The 21753-nt window shown below is 33.6% G+C and overlaps 1 protein-coding gene and 1 long non-coding RNA gene across 3 annotated transcripts in view; both read left to right on the forward strand.

Moving 5' to 3' along the window:
* LOC126737347 (intraflagellar transport protein 140 homolog) overlaps positions 1 to 21753 on the forward strand; it is a 79390-nt gene that overhangs the window by 29900 nt on the left and 27737 nt on the right. For both annotated transcript variants that reach the window (XM_050442207.1, XM_050442208.1), the window contains 3 exons: positions 9400 to 9654; positions 14326 to 14552; positions 15010 to 15200. In XM_050442207.1, the coding sequence (XP_050298164.1) occupies positions 9400 to 9654; positions 14326 to 14552; positions 15010 to 15200 (673 nt within the window). The remainder of the gene's footprint in view (positions 1 to 9399; positions 9655 to 14325; positions 14553 to 15009; positions 15201 to 21753) is intronic.
* On the forward strand, positions 20302 to 21506 carry LOC126737358 (uncharacterized). The gene is made up of 2 exons (XR_007661004.1): positions 20302 to 21097; positions 21157 to 21506. It is a non-coding gene; the product is annotated as an uncharacterized LOC126737358 (long non-coding RNA).

A 21753-nucleotide genomic window follows, 5' to 3' on the forward strand; every position in this document is an offset into this window, starting at 1 on the left:
GCTACGTGCCGCCATTGGCCAACAATCGCGAAACAGACGGTGCAATATCTGCCGTGTAGAGCCAGGTTGTGGTTAGAAGACGTAACGTAGAGTCAGTCAGAAGCCTGAAACCAATTAAAATATCATTAGTGGATATAGAGTAATTGCTCCAAAAGAATATTTAAATAGGCACAACGATATGGCGAAAATCGTACATAGCAATATCTGCTAGAAAAATAATCAATCTAATTAACAACATTTTACCCCATTAAAGTATAATCCAAGCCCGGTGACTAAAAATGACTACTGAGACACATTGATTATAACAGATAAGCAACATAACAAGCCTGACATTCTGTATATCAAGAAACCTGAAAAATGAGCCTTCATCATCGACTTCGCTGTGCCAATAGAAACCAAAATTCAGAAAGCATACGCTGAAAAAGTCTGGATCTATTACATGAATAAAAAAGAATATACTCGCTAAAAACAAGTCCTCGGCTTTTATAAAGTTGAGATTTGGTGGGACTTATGCAAAAGCCAGTAATAGTAAGATTCGGAACCTATCATCTTGTCCGTTGTTATATACATATTGCATGAAAGTTAGCCTTAACGTTCGATTAAATAACTAAACAATGTTTTTTGAAAATATACTTAGGGTCGCTGCGTTTTTAATTTCATTTAGTAATGCATTAAACAGGCGAATACCCTTAAAAAAATTAAGATTTTTGTAATGCTGAGTATTTGACTAGTTGAATGTTAAAATTATTTTTGGATCAAATGTTGTATTACAAAAAAGTTTCTATGTTTTCTAAAAAATATTTTAAAGTTTCTGGTAATGGACCATGTTCTATTTTAAGGTTAAGTTCGCCTTTTTAATTATTTTTTATACTGGCAGCCCATTGAAAGCATTAAACCTCTGTTCCATGGAATTAAATCTGCTACACCTTAAAATTATTCGCATTGCCTTATTCTGCTGTAACTATAATCTCTATATGTTTTTCTAAGGAAGAGATATCAGAAGAGCAGAACAGTAATCAAAATGAGATAAGATGATTGTATTAAAAATAAGTTTTTTAGTCCACACTGACAAAATTTTTATATTCAAGAAAAATACGCTCTTTTTTATCTAACTTTTTAGAGACATATTCATTGAACAATGAAAACTGTCTCAATTGCTCGTTTTAAGTTTACAAAACTATCAAGAATTATTTTTTCGTAATTTATGTCATTTTACTTTGCACAAACATACTGCAAGGTCGACTCACAGTAATGGTTAGTTCTAAATCCAGATGTCCGATAAAAAGTAAATTATTTTTCACTCTCTACAATGCATTCACGACGAAAAACACAGGATCATTAATTCAGGTATTTTTTTCTTCTTTAATTTTTTTTTCTTCTTTGATTAGTATTGTCATCTGTGTGTTTTTTGAAATTTAAAAAAAAATCTATATACAGTTTCTACTGTTCCTACTTGAGAGGGTGTCTCAAGTAGAAACATAAGTCGTTAACATTAATTTTTTTAAATAGAACAGCCTGTATATTATGGCGTTTTCCAACTATGATATATTCTGAATACTTTTTATACAGCAAACATATGCCTTAACTCAATAGTTTGTCAAATAAGACGTAACAGACTAACGAACTAAATGAAACTAAAACACAAAAATTTATTCTAGATTTATTGCAAGTAATGTTTAATTTAAATTGTTTTTATTTGATTCAATGCGTCCAACTTACAGCTAACTTAATAACTGTTTGTCATGTAGTTGTGAATATAATTGTCATATTAATTGTCATTTCACGCATCATTTTTTAATAAAATGGATTTATCTCAGAAAGAACGAATTGAGATACTCAATGATGTTTAGTTTTGGAACCTTCTTGGTGTGTACGCACACCAAGAAGTCTGTAATCTATTTAGTGCAATTAATGCTCATTGTCCTGCAATTACTAGATCCACTATCTACCAAACACCAAATTTGACTACTACCAAAATTGAACCAAAATTTAGGAAACACGAAAAAAAAACCTCCTAAACGAAAACCTACAAAAGTATCTGAAGATGCTATACTGAATTAAAAATTGAGAATAATCCCCATGTTGTGATTAGTACAATTTCCAGAAACTGGAATTCATTAGTAGGGTCAGTGGAAAAAATACTTCGTGTAAATAAAAATCATCTTTATAAAGTACAACTGATACATGAATTGTTAGAAGACGATTTTGACCGTCGAGTACCGTTTGTTCAGCAGATTCTTCAGGCTAATAATAAGAATGGAAATTTCATTCAAAATATGATCTTTTCTGATACGTTATTTGGACAAGCTAACAGGCAAAATTTCAGATATTGGGCAATCGAAAAGCCTTATTGGAGCCAAGAATACCACACACAGCGCCCTCAAAAAATTAATGTGTGGGCAGGTATTGTGGAAAATCGAACCCTTGGACCCTTTTTTTCAACGAAACATTAAACAGAGAGCGCTACTTGGACTTTCTATAGTTTAAACTTATCCCTGCTTTAGTTGTTTTATTCCCTGATACCCAACAAGCTGACATACCTAGTAACAACAATATATGGTTTCAACAAGACGGCGCACCTCCTCACTGATCAACAGATAGATACGTTTACCAAAGATGGTTGATAGTACAACAAAAGAAATTGAACTATTAACGGTTTTTTTTTGAAAAATTTTCAGGCAAATATGTAATCATTTTTTTTTCAATGGCCTGGAAGAGCACTAGAAAATGATTACGTTAAGGTTCAGAAATTATTACTTAACAGTTTATGAAATTTTTTACCTTTTCAACTGCCTGTAAAGAATAATAAAACACCTAAGTAGGGCAAGATAATTAAAGGTGTCAGAAACCTTTAAAAACATTATCGCTTTACAAAGATTTTTCAGAATTTTGGAAACTTTCCACGCATTTGAAGTAATTTTTTTAATTATGTTTTCAACTGCCTGCTAGGGCCAATAAAACACTGGAAGGGACATACTACAAATGCCTGGACAAATAACATAAAACATTAATAGAAAAGGGGTAACAAAAAAAAATCAATAGGTAAACCTAATAAGTAGGGAAATGCTTAAAAGCCTTAACAAAACTATCATTTTATATAAGATCCTTGTGTCTAAAAAAGACACAAGGATAAAGATATTTATCTTATAACAAATATCTGATTCTACTGGAAAAATTACCATAGATAATTTCGTTTAATATCACGGGTTATTTGCTCTGAATAAAAAATCAATAATACCTTCAGTGCACCGAGCGAGTTTCCGAAGTCCTTCAGACCAGAGAGCCTTATCCGTTTTTGAGTTTTTCTAAGGCAATTGGGCTCTGGTAACCCCCGATGGGGCATGACGGGTCCATCAGGAGACCTATATGCACAACTGCCTCTGGAAGCCCACTGTTTGACAAATTTCAATTTCAACACAACTGATTAAAGATGTTGCGCGCCTAAAATATGTATACCTTTGTCCGTTGTGTACTGATTACAAGCCTTACAGGTAAACACCCAATTACAAAGCAGGAAAAAACATACTCACTATAAAATTGAAATCAAACAAACCAAATTTAAAAAAACAATAAAAAAAGTAGACTTAAAATTAAATTAAAATTACCCACATACAATGATGAAAGTTACTGAAAATAAAACAGAAGAATTAGCCTAAAATAATATATGATATATCACGTCACAATCCAAAAAAAGAACAATAACTTGCCCCAAGGAAGAGGAAAGAGAATGAGAATACAACTGCTAATTGTTTGTAGGAACAGGCAAGATTACATTAAAATGTTTTTTAATTTTCGGAATTGGGATGTTAAAGATGTCAAATGCATCCTTGTTGATATTAAATGTTCGGCCATTACATGAATTGGCGAGGAACATAATTTATTTGTTCTTGCCCGTGGTAAGGCAAAGGTGTGATTATTACGAGAAGATAAGCGGGGAACCAGGAAATTTATATTATTCAGAAGAGTGAGCAGTCAATATGGCCGTTTAGTAACTTAAACAAGAATACTTGCAAAAAATTCGTCTAGTTGAGAGTGATTGCAGACCAAAAACTTTCAACAAATAATTTTCTGGAAATCCCTGGGCATTGGCACTGGCAACACCATGAGTTTTGAAATACAAGAGCTTTAGACATCTTCTTTGGACTCCTTCAAGTTGTTGAATGTGTGTATTATATTCCGGTAACCAGATAACCGAGGCATACTCTAATTTTGATCTAACAAATGAAAAGAATAATATTTTAAGTGTCTCTATTTTTTGAAACTCGCGGCTAAGTCTGGCAATAAAATCGAGGGTTTTAGTTGCTTCAGCTTTCACGGAAAGAGTCGGATCTAGTTAGCGGTGTGTAATTGATAGAGTAGTTAAAGAGAATTGGATTAGTTTTTGATGCGAAAGAAAGTACTTGGCATTTGTCGATGTTCATTTTCAGATTGTTTACACTACGTAATTAGATCTCTAGATTCTTGATCTAGATTCCTGATCTTCTTGAAGGGTGAGACAGTTGTCAGAAGAGTCAATACGGCGGAGAAGCTTGAGGTCATCGGCATACAATAATACCATTGAATTAAGCTTCACATCATCAATAAAGATGTCAACAATAGAGAACCAAGGACCGATCCCTGAGGAACGCCGGACGTTGAGAGATTGAGAGTCGCTTGACAAAATGTCATTTACACATACAAACTGAGATCGTCCTGAAAGCCATGATTTTAAAAGGAGATTATTAGAGAAACCAAAAGACTCGAGTTTAGCCAACAAAATGTCATGATCTAATTTATCAAAGGCTTTAGATAGGTCAGTATATATTACGTCTAGTTGGGAAGAGGAGTCTAAAGTTTCCGCGATCAGTTGAGATGTAATTACGAGATTCTTTGTTATTGAAGGTCCTTTGAGAAAGCCATGGTGATGCGGGAAAATCTTATTTTTTACTTGAGGAATGCTTCTATTATGAACAAGAATTTCCAAGCATTTAGCGAAGTTGTTAATAATTGTTATCGGTCTATACTTGGTGACATCCATCCTTTCAGATTTTTTGTAAATAGGACTTGCTCTTGAGCGCTTCCAGATCTTAGGAATAGATTGAGTTAACAAACAAAGATTGAAAAGAAAAGTAAGTGGCTTGGCAAGAACAGCAGCGCAATCTCTTAAAAGAAAAGCAGGTAAGATATCTGGACCACTTGTCATTTTATTTTTCATGGATTTTTGGGTGGGAAAAACTTCATCTTCTGAGAAAGATTGGATATCAATGATAGGATAAATTATTCTTGACTTATTAGTAAGATTGTGTAGGGTTATTTCTTATGTTAAAAGATTGCTGAAAAAATCTGCAAAAGCATTTACACATTTAGTAGTGGAGTTGATCTGAGCGTTATTATAAACCATGGTATACGTATCCCGGGATACGACTAAAAGTGTTTAGAGTTTATATAAGTCCAGAATTTGTTCGGATCATCAGTTATTTGCTCTTTAATTTGATTAAAATATTCCTTGTGTGCTGCTATGATATCATTTTTTATTTTAGTTCTTAATGTAGAAAACTATTGGTATGATGTATTATCCTTTGATCTTTTATATCTACAATGTAGTTTATTTTTCAGATATATATTTCTTATTATTTCATTACTATACCAAGTCCTGTACAAACATTTTTACGCTTTAGAGTGTAATTGGGAACCCATTTATTTAATATTGTAAAAAGACTTTTATAGAATGCATCACAAGTGGGGTCTATATCTGTGGAACTATAAAGGGGAGACCAATCAATATATACTAAGTCACTATATAGACCATGATAATTTGCTCTTTTGAAGTTGAAAATTTCAGGGATTCATAATATTTTTAGGTTTAGGCAAGGAGTCTTTTCCCAAGCACTAATATAGTTAATTAGTTAAAACTAATATATTATATCAATATAATTGGCATAATCAGTCATATTAAAATCACCCAGTAGCAAGACGTTTTTACCATAGATATTATTGTGAGATCAGATAGTCACACACCGATTCAAGATCAGTGGATTGGCTAGGAGAAGGAATGTAAGCAACAAACATAATAGACAGTCCTATGTTTTAGTGATAATTTAGCACCAGTGATATCTATTTTATATGGGACAATCAACCGTAAGTTATTTAACTTTAGAAGAAAGGAAGGTATTTTTCGGTTTACTGCCAAGAGCACACCTCCGCCTCTTTCCAGGCCGGTTACTATTTGATCTCGGTCTTGCCTATATACAAAAAAGGTGGCAGATGAGATGAATTCGTTAGTAGAAATTGATTGACCAAGCCATGACTCAGTGATAGCCAGAATGTCATAATTACAATTAGTTGATGTGTGAAGAAAATTTGTGAGTTTAGATCGCATTCCACTTGTATTTTGGCAGTAGATATTAAGTAGGTTTTGTTTACTGGAGCTGTGAAAAATGTTACTGACAGATGGTGAGACTATATGATTATTAACATTATCAGTGATTAATTCTGTAGAGCTGCTTAATAGATGCGTGTTAGATGGATTTAATAAATTGGAGTTAGCGAAGTGGTCATTAGTACTGTCAGAGAGGGAAGAGGAAGTATTATCATTAGTGTCAGGAGTTGATCCTACAGAGCTGTCAAAGGTACAATAATTTACAGATATCTAAAAAATTCTTTTATTTGCCTGAGACTCGTAGCGAACTGGAGTTTTGGTGTTAAATTCGGCTACATAACAACCTGCTGGCCAGAAATTCTTCCTCAGGCATTGAGACTTTAATTCCTCAGGAACACCCAGTTTAAAATTAGAACTTCTTGGGTTTTGAAACTTAGTACATCCAAAATAATGTCTGGTGAGGTGCCACGATCCAAGTTAAATAGGTAGATGAAAGACGTTGTTTTAAAGCTTTGTACCGGGTGTACAACTAAGAGAGGTCGCCGGCCATATCTGAGTAACTACTTATCGCACAGCGTAGGGAAAAAAATATTTTTAATAAAAGCGGCAAAGAGAAACTGCTGGAAATTATTTACAAGTTTGTACGATGACCGCTAGGGGGCGTAATACAACATTGAAATAGAAAACATTGGTTTTATTGAAAATATTCAAAGTAAATCCTAGAAAAGAATGCTGCCATTTAAAAGTATTATAAATTCTAAACATTTTTTATTTCAAACTTTTTTTTCTACTGTCAAATAATAGGTGGGGGAAGGGTTGAATATTTGTATCTAAAATTCTTGATAACTTTGGATTGGTCTAACGAATTTCAACGAGCTTACTTTTGTTTTAAAGGATAATTATTAGGCTTTTATGTGGTATAATTACTTAGCCGTTTTAGTTGTTTTGTTGAGCGCTAGAGGGCGGTTTGTTTTAATTTGTACTTTTTCAGCGATTTTCGGGCAAATATTAAATACAACGATATATTTTTTTTTTACTTAAGCTAAAAGAGCATGAAAAAACATAAAAACTAGCGCAAACCGTAACTCGATATCTTATTTTATTCCGAAATTGTAAATTAAAATGTTTTTGAACAATGAAATCTGTCGCCGCGTTGGCATTATTGCGTCACATAGTCAATAGTAAGCTATGGAAACAAATAAATTGGATAAATATTTTCGGGGCCATGATAAAACGTTTATGATCGATGTCAAATGTAACGTCGAAGACAGATTTTGAAATCATTTAAGTTTTTAAAAATGCCAAACGTAGCTAGCAGTGTATTTTGAGTTAATGCAAAATGCACGCATTGCAGCCCGTATATTTTCCCAAAGATATCTCCTGACAGAAGACACAATAATCATAGAGTCTTTACCGGTTTAGCTACCAGGCTAGGAAATACTGAAATTATTCTCGGCAATATTCATCGAAGACGAAGGCGAGGGCGCATAGAGGCAAACGTTATAAATATTTAGGCATATATTGAAATAAACCCTCAACTAAGCATCCGAAATATTTGTAGGGAATTGGGAGTGTCCCTCGACCCAGTAGAAAATATTCTGAAAGAGCACAGGTACCTATTTTTATTTGTTACAACACTAATAAGCATCCTATTATATTATATTTATTGTTTTTTACTTAAACTTCATCCATATCACGTGGTTCTGCACCAGGCACTTCTCGAAAAAGACGTTGATAACAGACTCAATTTCTGTTATTGGCTGTTGAACATGGTTAGAGAAGATACCCGATTTATCTCGAAGATATTATGGACGGACGAGGCATCATTTAGCAGTGATGGTGGTGTAAACCTGCATAATTTGCATTATTGGGCAGAACAAAATCCCTGTTGGATTTGCGAGACTCAACACCAAGGCAGATGGACTGTAAATGTGTGGTGCGGAATTATTGGCGGAAAAATTATTGGTCCTTTCTTTTTCAATCAAACACTTCCTGGAAATGTGTATTTAATTTATTTGCAAAATGATCTCCTAGTTACTGGAAGATGTTGATTTGGAAACAAGAGGGCAAATAATTTTCCAACATGATGGTTGCCCTGCACATTTTGCCGTTCAAGTTCGTCAATACTTAACTAGACAATATCGTTTGTGGATAGGAAGAGGAAGTATTATAGGCCAAGGAAAGCCTGCTCGATCCCCAGATCTGACTGTTCTAGATTTTTATCTGTGGGGAAGGAAAAACAGTTTAATTAATAATTTCGGAATAAAATAAGATATCGAGTTGCGGTTTGCGCCAGTTTTTATGTTTTTTCATGCTCTTTTAGCTTAAGTAAAAAAAATTATATCGTTGTAATTAATATTTGCCAGAAAATCGCTGAAAAAGTTCAAAATAACACAAACCGCCCTCTAGCGCTCAACAGAACAACTAAAACGGCTAAGTAATTATACCACATAAAAGCCTGATAATTATTCTTGAAAACAAAAGTAAGCTCGTTAAAATTGGTTAGGCCAATCAAAAGTTATCAACAATTTTAAATATAAATATTCAACCCTTCCCCCACCTATTATTTGACAGATTAAAAAAAAAGTTTGAAATAAAAAATGTTTAGAATTTATCATGCTTTAAAATGGCATAATTCTTCTCTAGGATTCACTTTGGATATTTTCAATAAAACCAATTTTTTCTATTTCAATGTTGTATTGCGCCCCCTAGCGGTCATCGTACGAACTGCCCGTATTCCCTATGCTGTGGGATGACTAGTTACTGAGATATGGCCGGCGACCTCTCTTAGTTGTACACCCGGTACATCAGTCCATGTCTGTTGCATTTCTCTTTATGTGGTGATTCTATGTATTTTTTGACGGCTCTGAAGATGGTCTAACAGACCGAAAGCTCTTAGCTGATTTTAATTAAAATTAAACTGACATACAAAACCTGACATCTTATTTCGTCTCCATGGTGTGCAACATGTTCTTCATGCTAAAGTAGATAAGTTATTTAATCTAAATAAATAAGAGAAATAATGCTAAACTTTTATTTAGGAAAACCAATATCCCTGCAAGACGAAGACCAAATAATAGTAACGATGTTCATCTTGCCGGAGAACAAAATCCAAATTCATGACGTACGAGCAGTAGAATCCGATGCAAGACTCCTCGGTTTGGCCATTCCCTACATCGTGACGTTACAAAAACTGAGTATTGTGCGAGACTGTATGCCCGATTTTACCGGACTGGAAGACTGCGATAGAAATACTAAAGAAGCCGTGATAGATTTTAGTTATCATTTGAGTTTGGGTAAGAATATTTCAATTGTTATACACAAATATAAGTGTCAAAATATATTATTAAAAGAAGTAATATTAACCTAAAAGTTAAGAGGGACTCCCGTAAAAATGTAAGAAAGTCATTTATAGAATGAAGTCTAAGAAGCTAAGTAAGATTTTCGGGCTGTTTACTTCTCTTTGTATATAATAGGCTTTTTAAACAAAAAATTAATAATTTTAGACTTATTGGAGTTCACTATAGAATTTCTTAATAAAAAACAACTGGATGTTATATACAGTGCTTTCATTTCAAAACGAACCACCCTTAATAACTTCTTAAAAAAAAACACGTTAATTTAGATAAACATGGGGACGTTAACAAATTTTGACAAGGTTATCACCTCCTCATCTCCTGCTACCTCACTTTGATATGTCAAATGGGAACCCCCATTGTGTGTGATACATTATTGTAAGCACCATTAAAATGTCTATTCAACAGTGCCAAAAAAATTAAATCGGTTGACGTACCAGCGAATAGTGACCAAAAATGTCTAGGAATAATGGATATTTTATCGACCTCAAACTTTTGTATTTCAAATGGCTACCCTAACTGTGATACATCATTTAAAGGGCTTACAATCTCCTATCTAATTAAACCGAACAAAAAAAATAAAATCGGTTGACGTATAAGCGAACAGGAAGCAAAAATGTGTGGCAATAAAAGACACTTTGGTAGGTCAAATGATTGTCTCATAATGTCACACGGTTTTTTAAATGACAAACAAGTTTCCATCTTACTTCTCCAAAAAAATGGATGCAGGTTGAAGCGACTTACCAGTAAAAATGTATAGTAATAAACATGGATACACTTAATAAACTGTTCATAAACTTAATGAACAGTTTCTAGGGATGTGCATTGCCAGGCGTTGTGCAATTGAATGGCCCGCACGGTCGCCAAACCTAAAACCACTAATTTTTTTCTTTGAGGGTATTTAAAAAGCAAAGTTTATAAATCCCCACGTAAAAATATTAATAATTTAAAAGATCGAATTACTTGCGAATGTTTATAGCAGACAAACGTAAGGAATTTCAAAACAGGCTTTATTATTGTCTGGCGAATAACAGAGCACATTTCGAGCACTTAATAAAATAAATTATGTGAACTGATTAAGTTGTTTATTTTTTTAACACCTTTTTACACCCTTACTGTTTATAAGTCTATAAACTTACATCTTTTATACACCGTTGGGTGGTAGATTATATGCCCTTTAAAATGATGTATCACACTATAGGATAGCCATTTGACATACCAAAGTATGACGTCGATGAAATATTTGTTATTACCAGACATTTTAGCTCACTATTTGCTGGTACGTCAATCGATTTAATTTTTTTAGGTATTGTTGAATAGACATTTTAATGCGGCTTATAATGATGATTGCGGTTCCCATTTGACATATCAAAGTGAGGTTAGCTGGAGATGAGGAGGTGATTGAGAGAACTTTGTCAAATATAAAATTAATATCTAAATTGGCGTGTTTTTTTTAGAAGTTATTAAGGGTGCCTCGTTTTGAAACGAGTTTTGAAAGCACTGTATAGAGACGAATATGGCTGTGTAAGTCATCCGAAAATCTCTAATTTTGACTAAAATATCTTTAATTGAAGGATTTCTAATCATGAAATAAAAAATTACTTTGGTATTAAAAATTGTTGGATAAAAAATGCAATTTTTTTGACTAAATCTATTTTAATAATATTCATATTTTTTTGTAAAGAATAATAAGAATCTGCTGAGAAAATTATCAAAAAAAAAAAAATACTCTGACCAAAACTGCCCTAACTATCAAAATCCTTAACACAGAAGCATGTTTTTTACCCTCAAGTTCATACTCGTGAACTCATTTGTTTTAATCTAAAAAAGCAAGAAGATATTTTTCGCGTCTCCTAAGGTATCGCCAAAAATCTATGCTAAAATGAATAAAATATTATTATGAACATATAAATACGCTAAATATTATCCTAGTTTTTGTACTATTTTGATCTTTTTGTTAGGTTCGTTACTTAAGTTTATTTAGAGTTCTTTTCAGATTTTGTTTAATATTTTCACCTTTACATTCAAGTTAGTAGTTCATCTAAGTTGAGGCCCAAATGAGAACAATTTATAAACTTCTAAGCATTTCCAAGTAATTTCATGGATTTTTATAAGCATGAAGTCGCGTTTCATGACATTTTAAACAGTTTTGTTGTTTATCTTCTAAGCAATTAAACAACAGTCAAAGTAAGTCAGGTGAAAGTTGTGATCCGAGGTCAACAAGAAGTGTGGGTTCCGTTACAATTGGTATCAGAAGTGGGATTAGATGTTATGAATGTCCAGCAGATTAAAATGAATGTGTATTGCTGACGAGAACTGAATATGGGCTTTTGCACCATCTACAGTAATATAATGGAAAAGCTCGAGTTGTTAAGTTATCTAGGATAATATAATGGAAATATCTTACGATTTCCATATCAGCAAATTCAGAAATGATTTAAGATATTTCCATACAAGCAAATTTAGAGTTGGTGGTTAATGCCGCAACTGGATAAAAATATAAAGAAACTGTTTTGATTGAGCCCTTGAAAGCTGTAAAGTAGAAGACGACACCCTCGACACGCTATGAGGTTCACAATGGTTTTTAAAGCGGGATGTGAAGAGTGGATACTGGCAGGTAAAATGCATCCAGAATATAACGATAAGACACGAACAGAACTTTGGTAGTTTACACTCTCTGTAATGATCCAGCCACCTTTGAAAGGATTATAGAAACTGTGTTTGTGTGTAGACTTGGGAATCCCGATTAATTTATCTGGATGATGTCATTAAACTGCGAAAAACATTTTTGGTTTATTTAAAGAACGTTCAAGAGGAATTTGTTAAGCTCCGATAGGCCAACCTGAAACTAAGTAAAGATTGGGACGCAGCTAGTATAATCCAGGATCAGTGTGATGACCATCCATTCCTATTAGCTTATCATTCTTCTATCCACGACTCTACTGAAAAAAGCACGGTAACAGTTGTCTTCGGTGGTAATGCTTCATTTAACTTTGAACATTATTACTGGGAAGTACCCAGCAGGCTGAAACCCTTGAGGATTATATAGAACATCTACAAATGGTCCATTAATAGATTCGGAATAAACATCAGTAGAAAGTTACAGAATGAAGTAGCATTGTCATAATGTGACTTCATTCTGTTACATAAAGGCGAATTCGACCTGTTTTAATCCTGGGGATAGAGTCTGGTTATATAATCTACAGAGGACGAACTGCAAAACACCAATGTCTCAGAAGGATGAGAAAGATCCATTTTATGTGTCTATATCGTCCGACTAGCGCCTTATCATGACTCGGGTGGCCCCATCTTTGACCCTGGTGTTGATTGATCGGAATAATTAATGATGAAATTACTGAAATTATTTTCTTTGTCCAAAACTCTTAGAATATTGAGAGTTTGCTGACAAAATTATTTTCATAAATTTCTCTTTATTAAAACTGCTATAGAGATACCCCAATATACAGATTTCAAATGATTTTTTTTAGTTTTTTGGACAACTTTACTCTTATGTCTACAATACCAGTTTTTTTAATGTAGATAATTCTCATATTAAGTCGTATTATCTGCAAAAGAAGTAGTGAACCTAAAATCTTCAGAATTACTCGAAAAAGATGCCAATAAGTACCAAGCTTAGAAAAAGATCTCTTTAGTCTAAAAATACTAAGTAACCTCTAGAAGCAACTTAGCAGAATGCAATAATTTATTAAAGCTAGTAGATTAACTCACTTAACTTATACATTTTTTGCTCTAGCTTAAACTCAAGTTTATAGGTGTTTTAATACAGTGCGGCTCTTAATTGGCGGCCATTTTAAAAAAATAAATTTAATTAGAAATCGAATGATCCCTCTTCATGCGATACATTGTTTGAAAGCTCCCACTGAATGCTTTATGGTTCTAGAATATTAAGTCATTACTTCTACCCATAGCAAAATTGCAACGTTTCAACATCTTTTTTTTCGCATTTTTATTTTCTTTACTATACCTGTTCAAGTAGTTCAGCAGTAAAACCACTGATCCTTGAGATTATTGATGAAGACAATTTTTATAAATTTGAGTTGGAAATAGTTTTTCAACAATATAAGAAGGGCACCGCCTCACTTCAGCAGATGAACTGACGCTAATCGGTGGATTGGTTGGCAAGGGCCTACCGAGTGGCCAGCCAGGTCACCCGATCTTACACCTCTGGACGTTTTTTTATGGGGCTACTTGAAATAAAAAGTCTACGTCAACTAGCCAGAATCTATGTACGATCTACTTGTTAATGATGCACATTTCGAAATAGTTATATTTTTGTGTTACCTAAAGCTTAATTATTTTAAATGGAAACGAAAATGCAAGTAGGATTTTAGTAATGTCTTAATATTCTAGGACCATAAAGCATTCAGTGGGAGCTTTTAAACGATTCTATTTAATTTTATTTTTCAAAATGGCGTCTCGCCACTACTTTGAAGTTTTGCAAAATGAACTAGGGACTAGAAAGTACTATTTAGGTTGCTAATGATGTATGCCAAATTTTAAATTTTTATATAAACGCATTCAAAAGATAAGAGGGGAGGAGGACAATTAAGATCCATACTGAATAAGTTAATACATAAAATAACATTGTAGGTAATATGGATGCGGCATTCAAATCAATAAAACTGGTCCAAAGCCAAGGAGTGTGGTCCAGTTTGGCAAAAATGTGCGTTAAAACTGGCCGTTTAGATGTGGCCATCGTCTGTTTGGGCCATATGGGAAATGCTAAGGCCGCGAGAGCCTTAAGAATAGCCATGGCAGACGACACGTTATCGCAGGAATGTAGGGTGGCTGTATTGGCCATACATTTGGGACTATTGGTGAGCAAATAAAAGGTTTATTGAGTGAGAAAGCTGTATAAAAAAGTAAGTACAAACTTACGTTCTCAAATATTTGAATAAAAATACACCTGTTTCGCCCTTAACAGAGCATCATTACGTCTAAAATGAGAAGAGACCGTTGTCGTTATATTGCATTCTCGCCCAATAAAGACGTGATTGGTTTAATTTTTTATTATTAACATATTAGGAGTATATTGTAATTATAATAATGTATTTTATCTAATGTATCACTTTTTTATTCTGTTATGCTAGTATGTTATAGCTCTTAAATTAATCTATAACATAAATCACTCCTTGACTCAATAAAAAAGAAACAATTTTTTATTTTTTTAGAATTATTAATATTAAAAACAGCAAGATAAATCTTATAAACGGCACTGCTGCCGTTTCTAGAAAACTTTAAATATATTAAAAATTGGTAATTTTTGTTTTTTAGGACGAGGCCGAACAGCTCTATCTAGAGGCAAAACGTTTCGACCTCGTAAACCAACTTCTTCGGGCGAGAAATAAAATGGCTGCGGCTCTTACTTTGGCGGAAACTAAGGATCGAATTAACCTTAAAAACACGGAATATGCTTGGGCAAAGCTGTTGGAAAAGGGGGAAGATTTTAAGGAAGCCGCCCTAAGGTAAGGAATTCGAGGCAATAGTGACTCGGCCTTTAGATTATTTGGCCCATGATCCGCGAAAAAAATATAATTTCTTTAAAACTGAATCTACGATAGAACTAGAAACGATGGAATAAACCTGAAAATGTATTAAAAAAGATTCCGAAGCATGAAAGAATATTTTAAATTCCTAGAAACCCTGAACAGAAATGACCTAATTTGCCCGAAAACTGCCACAAATGTATTTTCAATACCTGCAAGCCGCTTCTAGCGGTTACTATGACAACTGTCATGCCCAACTAATCACCAATCCTTGAGCCGTGTTACTAGACGGCTTTTAATATTAGGCCAAATTTAAACTGCCAATATTTCGGAAACTATCAATTTTTGGATTAGATAACCTTATACAAAGGTAGCCTTATTTTTAATTATCTTTATATAAAAATTATAAAAATAGGGGGTTTCCATTTAAAAAATTGACTTTTAATGATTTTTTCATTTTAATTTTTTATGCTAGTTTTTGACCCCCCTGAATCTTTTTGTTAGCCAAATATTAAAATAGACTTTTAAAGTGGTCCTTCCTTTAAAATAAAACCAAAACTAACCAATAAATAAAGGCTACTAAAACGGAGTAATCGGTAATTATGTTAGGGCTTATAAACATAGTTTTTCACATGAAATCAAAAATATGTCAAAAACGGTTACACTTAGGTATAGGACACTATACACAAAATATACCAAAAATTTCAAGTGGAAGCCAAAAATATACAGGGTGTTCCGTTTAAAATAACGAAGTTGACACATACTTCCGGTATAACCAGAAACGTCACAACTGTCAAAATATTTTAGTTATGGAGCCCCCATCGGCTGTGCCATGTTGCCAAATTTTCAAAATTTTTGAAAAATTAGTTTCCGAGATATCGATCGCATCTATTCGTCGTGAGATACCCTGTATAAAGCTATATATAAAAACATTACTCCAAAAAGCCGAAAAATTTAAAAAATTGTTCCCGATTCCCGGAAAAATGCCTGAAGTAAAACGAAGAATTACTTCAAATGTCTAAAATATATTCAATTTACCGAAAAAAATAATTCAAGTGCCTGTACGTCATAAAAAGCTAATATAAATTTAGTTTTTCAATAGGCGATAAGACATGTCTTTGATAGCCTTTCAGGAAAAATAGAAAACTTATAAAAATCTCGGCGACTTAAATACATTTAAGAGCTCGGTCAAAGAAATCCTCTAAGTATCTAATTTATTGTCAGTCTCTAATTCCAGAATATTTTAACAGTGTTTTCATACAGTCATTTCAGAATTAGTAATATTATTAATAATACTAAGAACAATAGTTTCAATTATTTTCAATTGGATATTGAACGGGTTGGTGTGGGTCTTCGTGAATTAGATCCTATAAAGAAAGTCGGCTTTGATAGAATTCCTTCTTTTTTTGTTAAGAAATGTATTGAGAGTCTTTCAGGCATCTCCTTCACATAGTAAGACAAGGGCATACTCTGCACGAGACTAGGGTCCGTTAGGGTGACTTTTTAAATACACAAGACAAGTGAGTAGGCCACGCGTAGATTTATAGGATAATATAGATGAGATACCAAGTCCTTCTATTTAATTCTATTCCTATTATTTAAAGTATAATTTTGGATAAAACCAAATACTAAGGTTTATACTTTTTAGATATTTAATTGAAAGGTGGTCGGTAGATGTCGTGCATGTAGTAAACATTACGGAGAAAAGAGCTCCTCAAATTTTGCCTCTTACACTTTATTCTTTTTAAACATAAATATTTATCAAGTGGCTGGTTGTTAGCATAGTGTCCGATTAAACTAGTGTATAAAACTATGTTTTAATAGTTTTATTTGGTTAAAATCTCTCTTGTCTTAAATACTCTAAATGAAAAGTATCTACAGGAGATAGTCGACAAAAGCCGCAAAGCGAGGAAAGGCTCAACACTCACGCCCGAGAAATCGCTGACGTACAAAACCGAGTAGAAGCTCTAAGCCGAGAGAATAACGAGCTTAAAAAGTGTTTTGAAATGCAAGACAAGTCTCTCGATACACAAATCTACGTATTTTTTGCCTACCGGCCGAAAAAGACAGGGATAATCAAGCTGAATCGCAGTGACATAAAAAAATGTCACCACGTTAAACCAAAAAAAGCCAAGTGATAAGCTCGATGCTGTACTAGTACATTTTTCGACGGGATCTGTGCGGTCAAGCATATTAAAAGCTCGAAAAGTAGTTAAAGATACCGTGCAAATAAACGAAGGCCTTACGAAACATCGGCTTGCTTTGTTGAAATGTGCCCTGCAAAATTTTTCTAGTAAACGAGTGTGGGTGTCAAATGGAAACATCTATGTGAAAATCGATGATATAGTACATAGGGTCTCTCAGGAGAGGGATTTCAATTTCCTATAGCAAGATCGGCTAGTGAAAAGATTTCATTAAGCAAATAGGGACTATAAGCTAACTGTAAGTAGAATAATTAAATATTATTTTTAAGATGCCATTACACAAACTATTATGTAACATTTAACAATTCCTATGCGCTTAAGAACAGAAATCAACATTTTCCTTGTATATAAATATACAGGGTGATTTTCAACCTATGCGCATAAACTTGGGAAATGATAGCCGATGAGTAATAATGAGTAATAATGAAAAAAAATAATATAGTAAAATATTCTTAGTTTTGGAGATCCATATTCTTTTAAATAAAAAACGTGTATTTTTTAACGTGTTTAATTTAAACTAATTTAAAGCAACTGTTCGAAGTTGTTTCCATTATTTTCGATACAGACTTAAGCTCGACGAAACCATGAAGATGTACATGCACGGGCCAAACCAGGCTGTAGGCGAATTGCGTCACTGGCAGAGTTTATGCGATGTCGTAGCTCTTGCTCAGTATCAACTTCATTTACATACACTATTGTTTTCATATGACCCCACAAATAAAAGTCTAATGGATTAAGGTCAGGCGAGCGAGGGGGCCACCCAAATGTGTTTCCCATGTCCGGGAAACACACGATCTAAATGTTGTCGCGCTGGTCGTGAAAAATGTGGTGGAGCACCATCATGAAGAAACCACATGTTCTGCCCAACGTTGAGATTCACATTTTCAAGGAGCACTGGTAAATTGTAATTGAAAAATTCTAAATACCGAGCACCAGTCAAACGATTTTCCAGAATAAAAGGTCCGATGAGCATCGTGTTCAGAATTCCAGCCCATACATTTACAGAAAAACGTTGTTGAAAGTATGTTCTCCGTGTAATATGCGGATTTTCCAAAGCCCAGTAATGAAAGTTGAAAATTCCATTGCGCGTAAAATTTACCTCATCCGTAACTAAAATGTTCATGGTAAAGTTTGGGCTTAACTGCTGGTGATGTAACAACCACTCACAAAAGTGTACTCGAAGCGGCAAATCTCTTGGAAGTAGAGCTTGTACCCTCTGCACATGAAACGGGTACAGCAACTCGTGCCTTAAAATTTGCCAACTTGTAGATTGCGATATTCCAAATCGCGCTGCAATTCTCCTTGTGCTGATTCCAGGTTGTTCTTCGATAACTTCTAAAATATCGTCCTCCAGATTTAGAATGTGCCTAGGTCTAATAGCTCCTCCATCTTTTCCAGGCCGCGGCCGCAAATTGCCAGTTTCTCTACCCCGTTGAATAACACGTAAGAAAGCCCCACGTCTCGGGTGATATCCTCGGGGAAATCTTTGGGCATACAGATCAGCTGCTGCCACTGCATGTTTCACCGTAAATCAAAACCATGTCGACAAGTTCTTCGTTTGTAAAAATGTGCGCTATTACATTTGACGCCTTTATTTTGTTCGTGTGAAAATAACGATCGAAAACGATCACAGCCACCAACAAATTAAGTACTGCTAAAGATTCCAAACAACAAATTCTAAACATTATGACTTGTTTACTATCAGTTATTAATAAACAAAATAAGTTCGTCTGATACACGTTCTGTTGACATTTGTTTAACTTTATTTCGGAAACCAAAAATATTTTACTACATTTTTTTCTCATTATTACTCATTATTGATCTTCATCTACCATTTCCCAAGTTTATGCGCATAGGTTGAAAATCACCCTGTATTGGGGATAGTGTTTGGTAATTAGCTGGTAGGTATATTAGGTAATAAAATTTTAAATAAAAAAGGACTTTTATTCAACTTATCTTTTTTATGAAAGTATCTTTTTTTTGTGTATTTTTGTTTTGTTTATTTATCTGGGAGTATGACTCTGAAAAAGAGAGATAAATGTGCTACTGGGTGCTGTAAGAGTCTATTCTTTTCATATTTAACGGTTTTAAAATATATGGTGGTTTCGGTGGATTTTGAGGCGAAGCGTGTTAAGGGGATGAATGGCGTAAAACCGGTTTTTAAAAAACAAAATTCATTTAAGAGCAGATTTTATGTCAACGTGTTACTCGGAGTAATAGTCGGAACTCTCTACTCTGAGAACGGAGCGATTAGATGGAGCTAACTATTTACAGTTCTTGCAAAATAATATCCCCGATCATCTAGCAGAAGCTGAACTCTTGAAACGAGAAATAGTCTTTCAATAAGATGGTTGTCTAGCGCATAGGACCTTGGAGGTCAGGAATTACTTGGACTAACTGTTTTCCGAAGGGTTGGATTGGCATAGGCGGAATCTTGACCCTCTTGATCGCCTGACTTAATTGGTCCGGATTTTTTCTTCCGAGCCAAAGGAGCTTGTTTGTATACACAAAAGAGAAAAGAACGAGAAAACGAATGTGTCGGTGATACTTATACAAAACACAATTTAGATTCGTTTTTTATTCTCATTATTCTCAAAAATTCTTAAAGGGTATATTGAACTGTCTTTTACAATTGTGAAGTTTCTTTTTAGTTAATTGTTGATGCTTTGATATTGTACTTGGTAAAATAGTGTTTCTTTCTAATGTTTGAACATGAAAAATATAGTAGGTTGATTGTTAAATAGTCAATGCTGTAGTGGATTTATCTGGTTGTGTCCCAAATAAATAAAATAAATACCTGGAGTAAACGTACTATTAATGCCTTTCAATGTGAAGCAGGATAATTTATACACACTAACTCATACATTGTAAGGAAATAGTATATTGTATACCTAGTAGGAAAAGCTTAACATTCCCGGGCGATCGTAAAAATTGCCAGTCGAGGCGCAAGCCGAGACTGGCAATACGGAGTCGGGGAATGTGGCTTTTCCTACGAGGTCTACATACTATTTTTCCGAAAATCGGGAATCATTAAAATTACGGTAAATTATTACTAATCATGTTAAAAATTTTAAATCAACATTATTATTTTTCCCTTAAATAAAAGAAGCCATGAAACATTGTTTTGTAACTACGGAAACGAAGTACATAATTTTAAATTGTCAAACTTGACGAGTGAAAAGTTTATTTGTGGCGTCTTTCCAAAGTGTTGATTTTTTAACGTTTTAAAAAGCCAAAGTAACGTGTAAAATGATGAGTGATGATGACTGTTCCATTTCTGAAACCCTCCCAGAACTCACGGAGGCAATGAATGCTGCATCATTGGAATTGTTACCAATAAAATCTAGAAATAAGTATAACTATGCATACAACCGCTTCATGGACTACCGTACGAATAAAAATGTAACTTCTTTCTCGGAAAATGTTCTAATGGCATACTTCTTGGAGCTTGGTTCCAAGATGTATTCTTCAACTTTATGGGCCAATTATTCAATGCTGAAGGCAACCCTTGCAATTAGAGATGATGTGGATATATCTGAATATTCAAAACTTCGGGCATTCCTGAAACAACAAGCACATGCCTATAAGCCAAAAAAATCCAAGATTTTAACTAAAGAAGAAATAAACAAATGTATTCAGGAAGCTCCAGACAAGGAATATTTAATGATTAAGGTAACTTACAAAACTTCAAATTACATTTGGATTCTTTACATGCTTATTTATTGTTGTAGGTAGCTGTAATATTTGGAATTTCCGGAGCTTGTAGAATGGACGAGCTGGTTAAAATGACTGTACAAGATATACAAGACCTACTATCTAAACTTTTAGTTACCATACCGGATTCAAAAACCAATACATCAAGATCATTTATAGTAATAGTTATTGTCATACAAATAAAATTATTAGTTTGGAAAATATTCAACAAAATAATGCTATTAGTTCCCAAGTTCTTCCAGTTTTCAATACTTGTACTAATTGTCAAATAACAGTAAATATAACAAATAATAAGTAATAATTTTAAAATATAATGTTAACCTTGTTTGTGCTGAAAGTTTTAAAAATAAAATTGTTTAGGAAAAAGCCTGTTCGCATTTATGTTCTAAAGTTTACTGTATGGAAATAACATTTCCTTACAGTACAGAAATGAATATTTCCTTACTGTTATTTTCGGTTGCCAGGCAACAATCAAGTTGGAGGAAATATTGACTTTTTCTTTCAAATATGTTGTCAAAAATGTTATTATTTCTTATCGATTTTCGGAAAATGTTATTTTTAATAATTCGGCAGATATGAAAGAACCAGAAGTTAAAAAATTTTTACAAAATGAA

This window comes from Anthonomus grandis, chromosome 6 (assembly GCF_022605725.1).
Source record: "Anthonomus grandis grandis chromosome 6, icAntGran1.3, whole genome shotgun sequence".
NCBI lineage: Eukaryota > Metazoa > Arthropoda > Insecta > Coleoptera > Curculionidae > Anthonomus > Anthonomus grandis.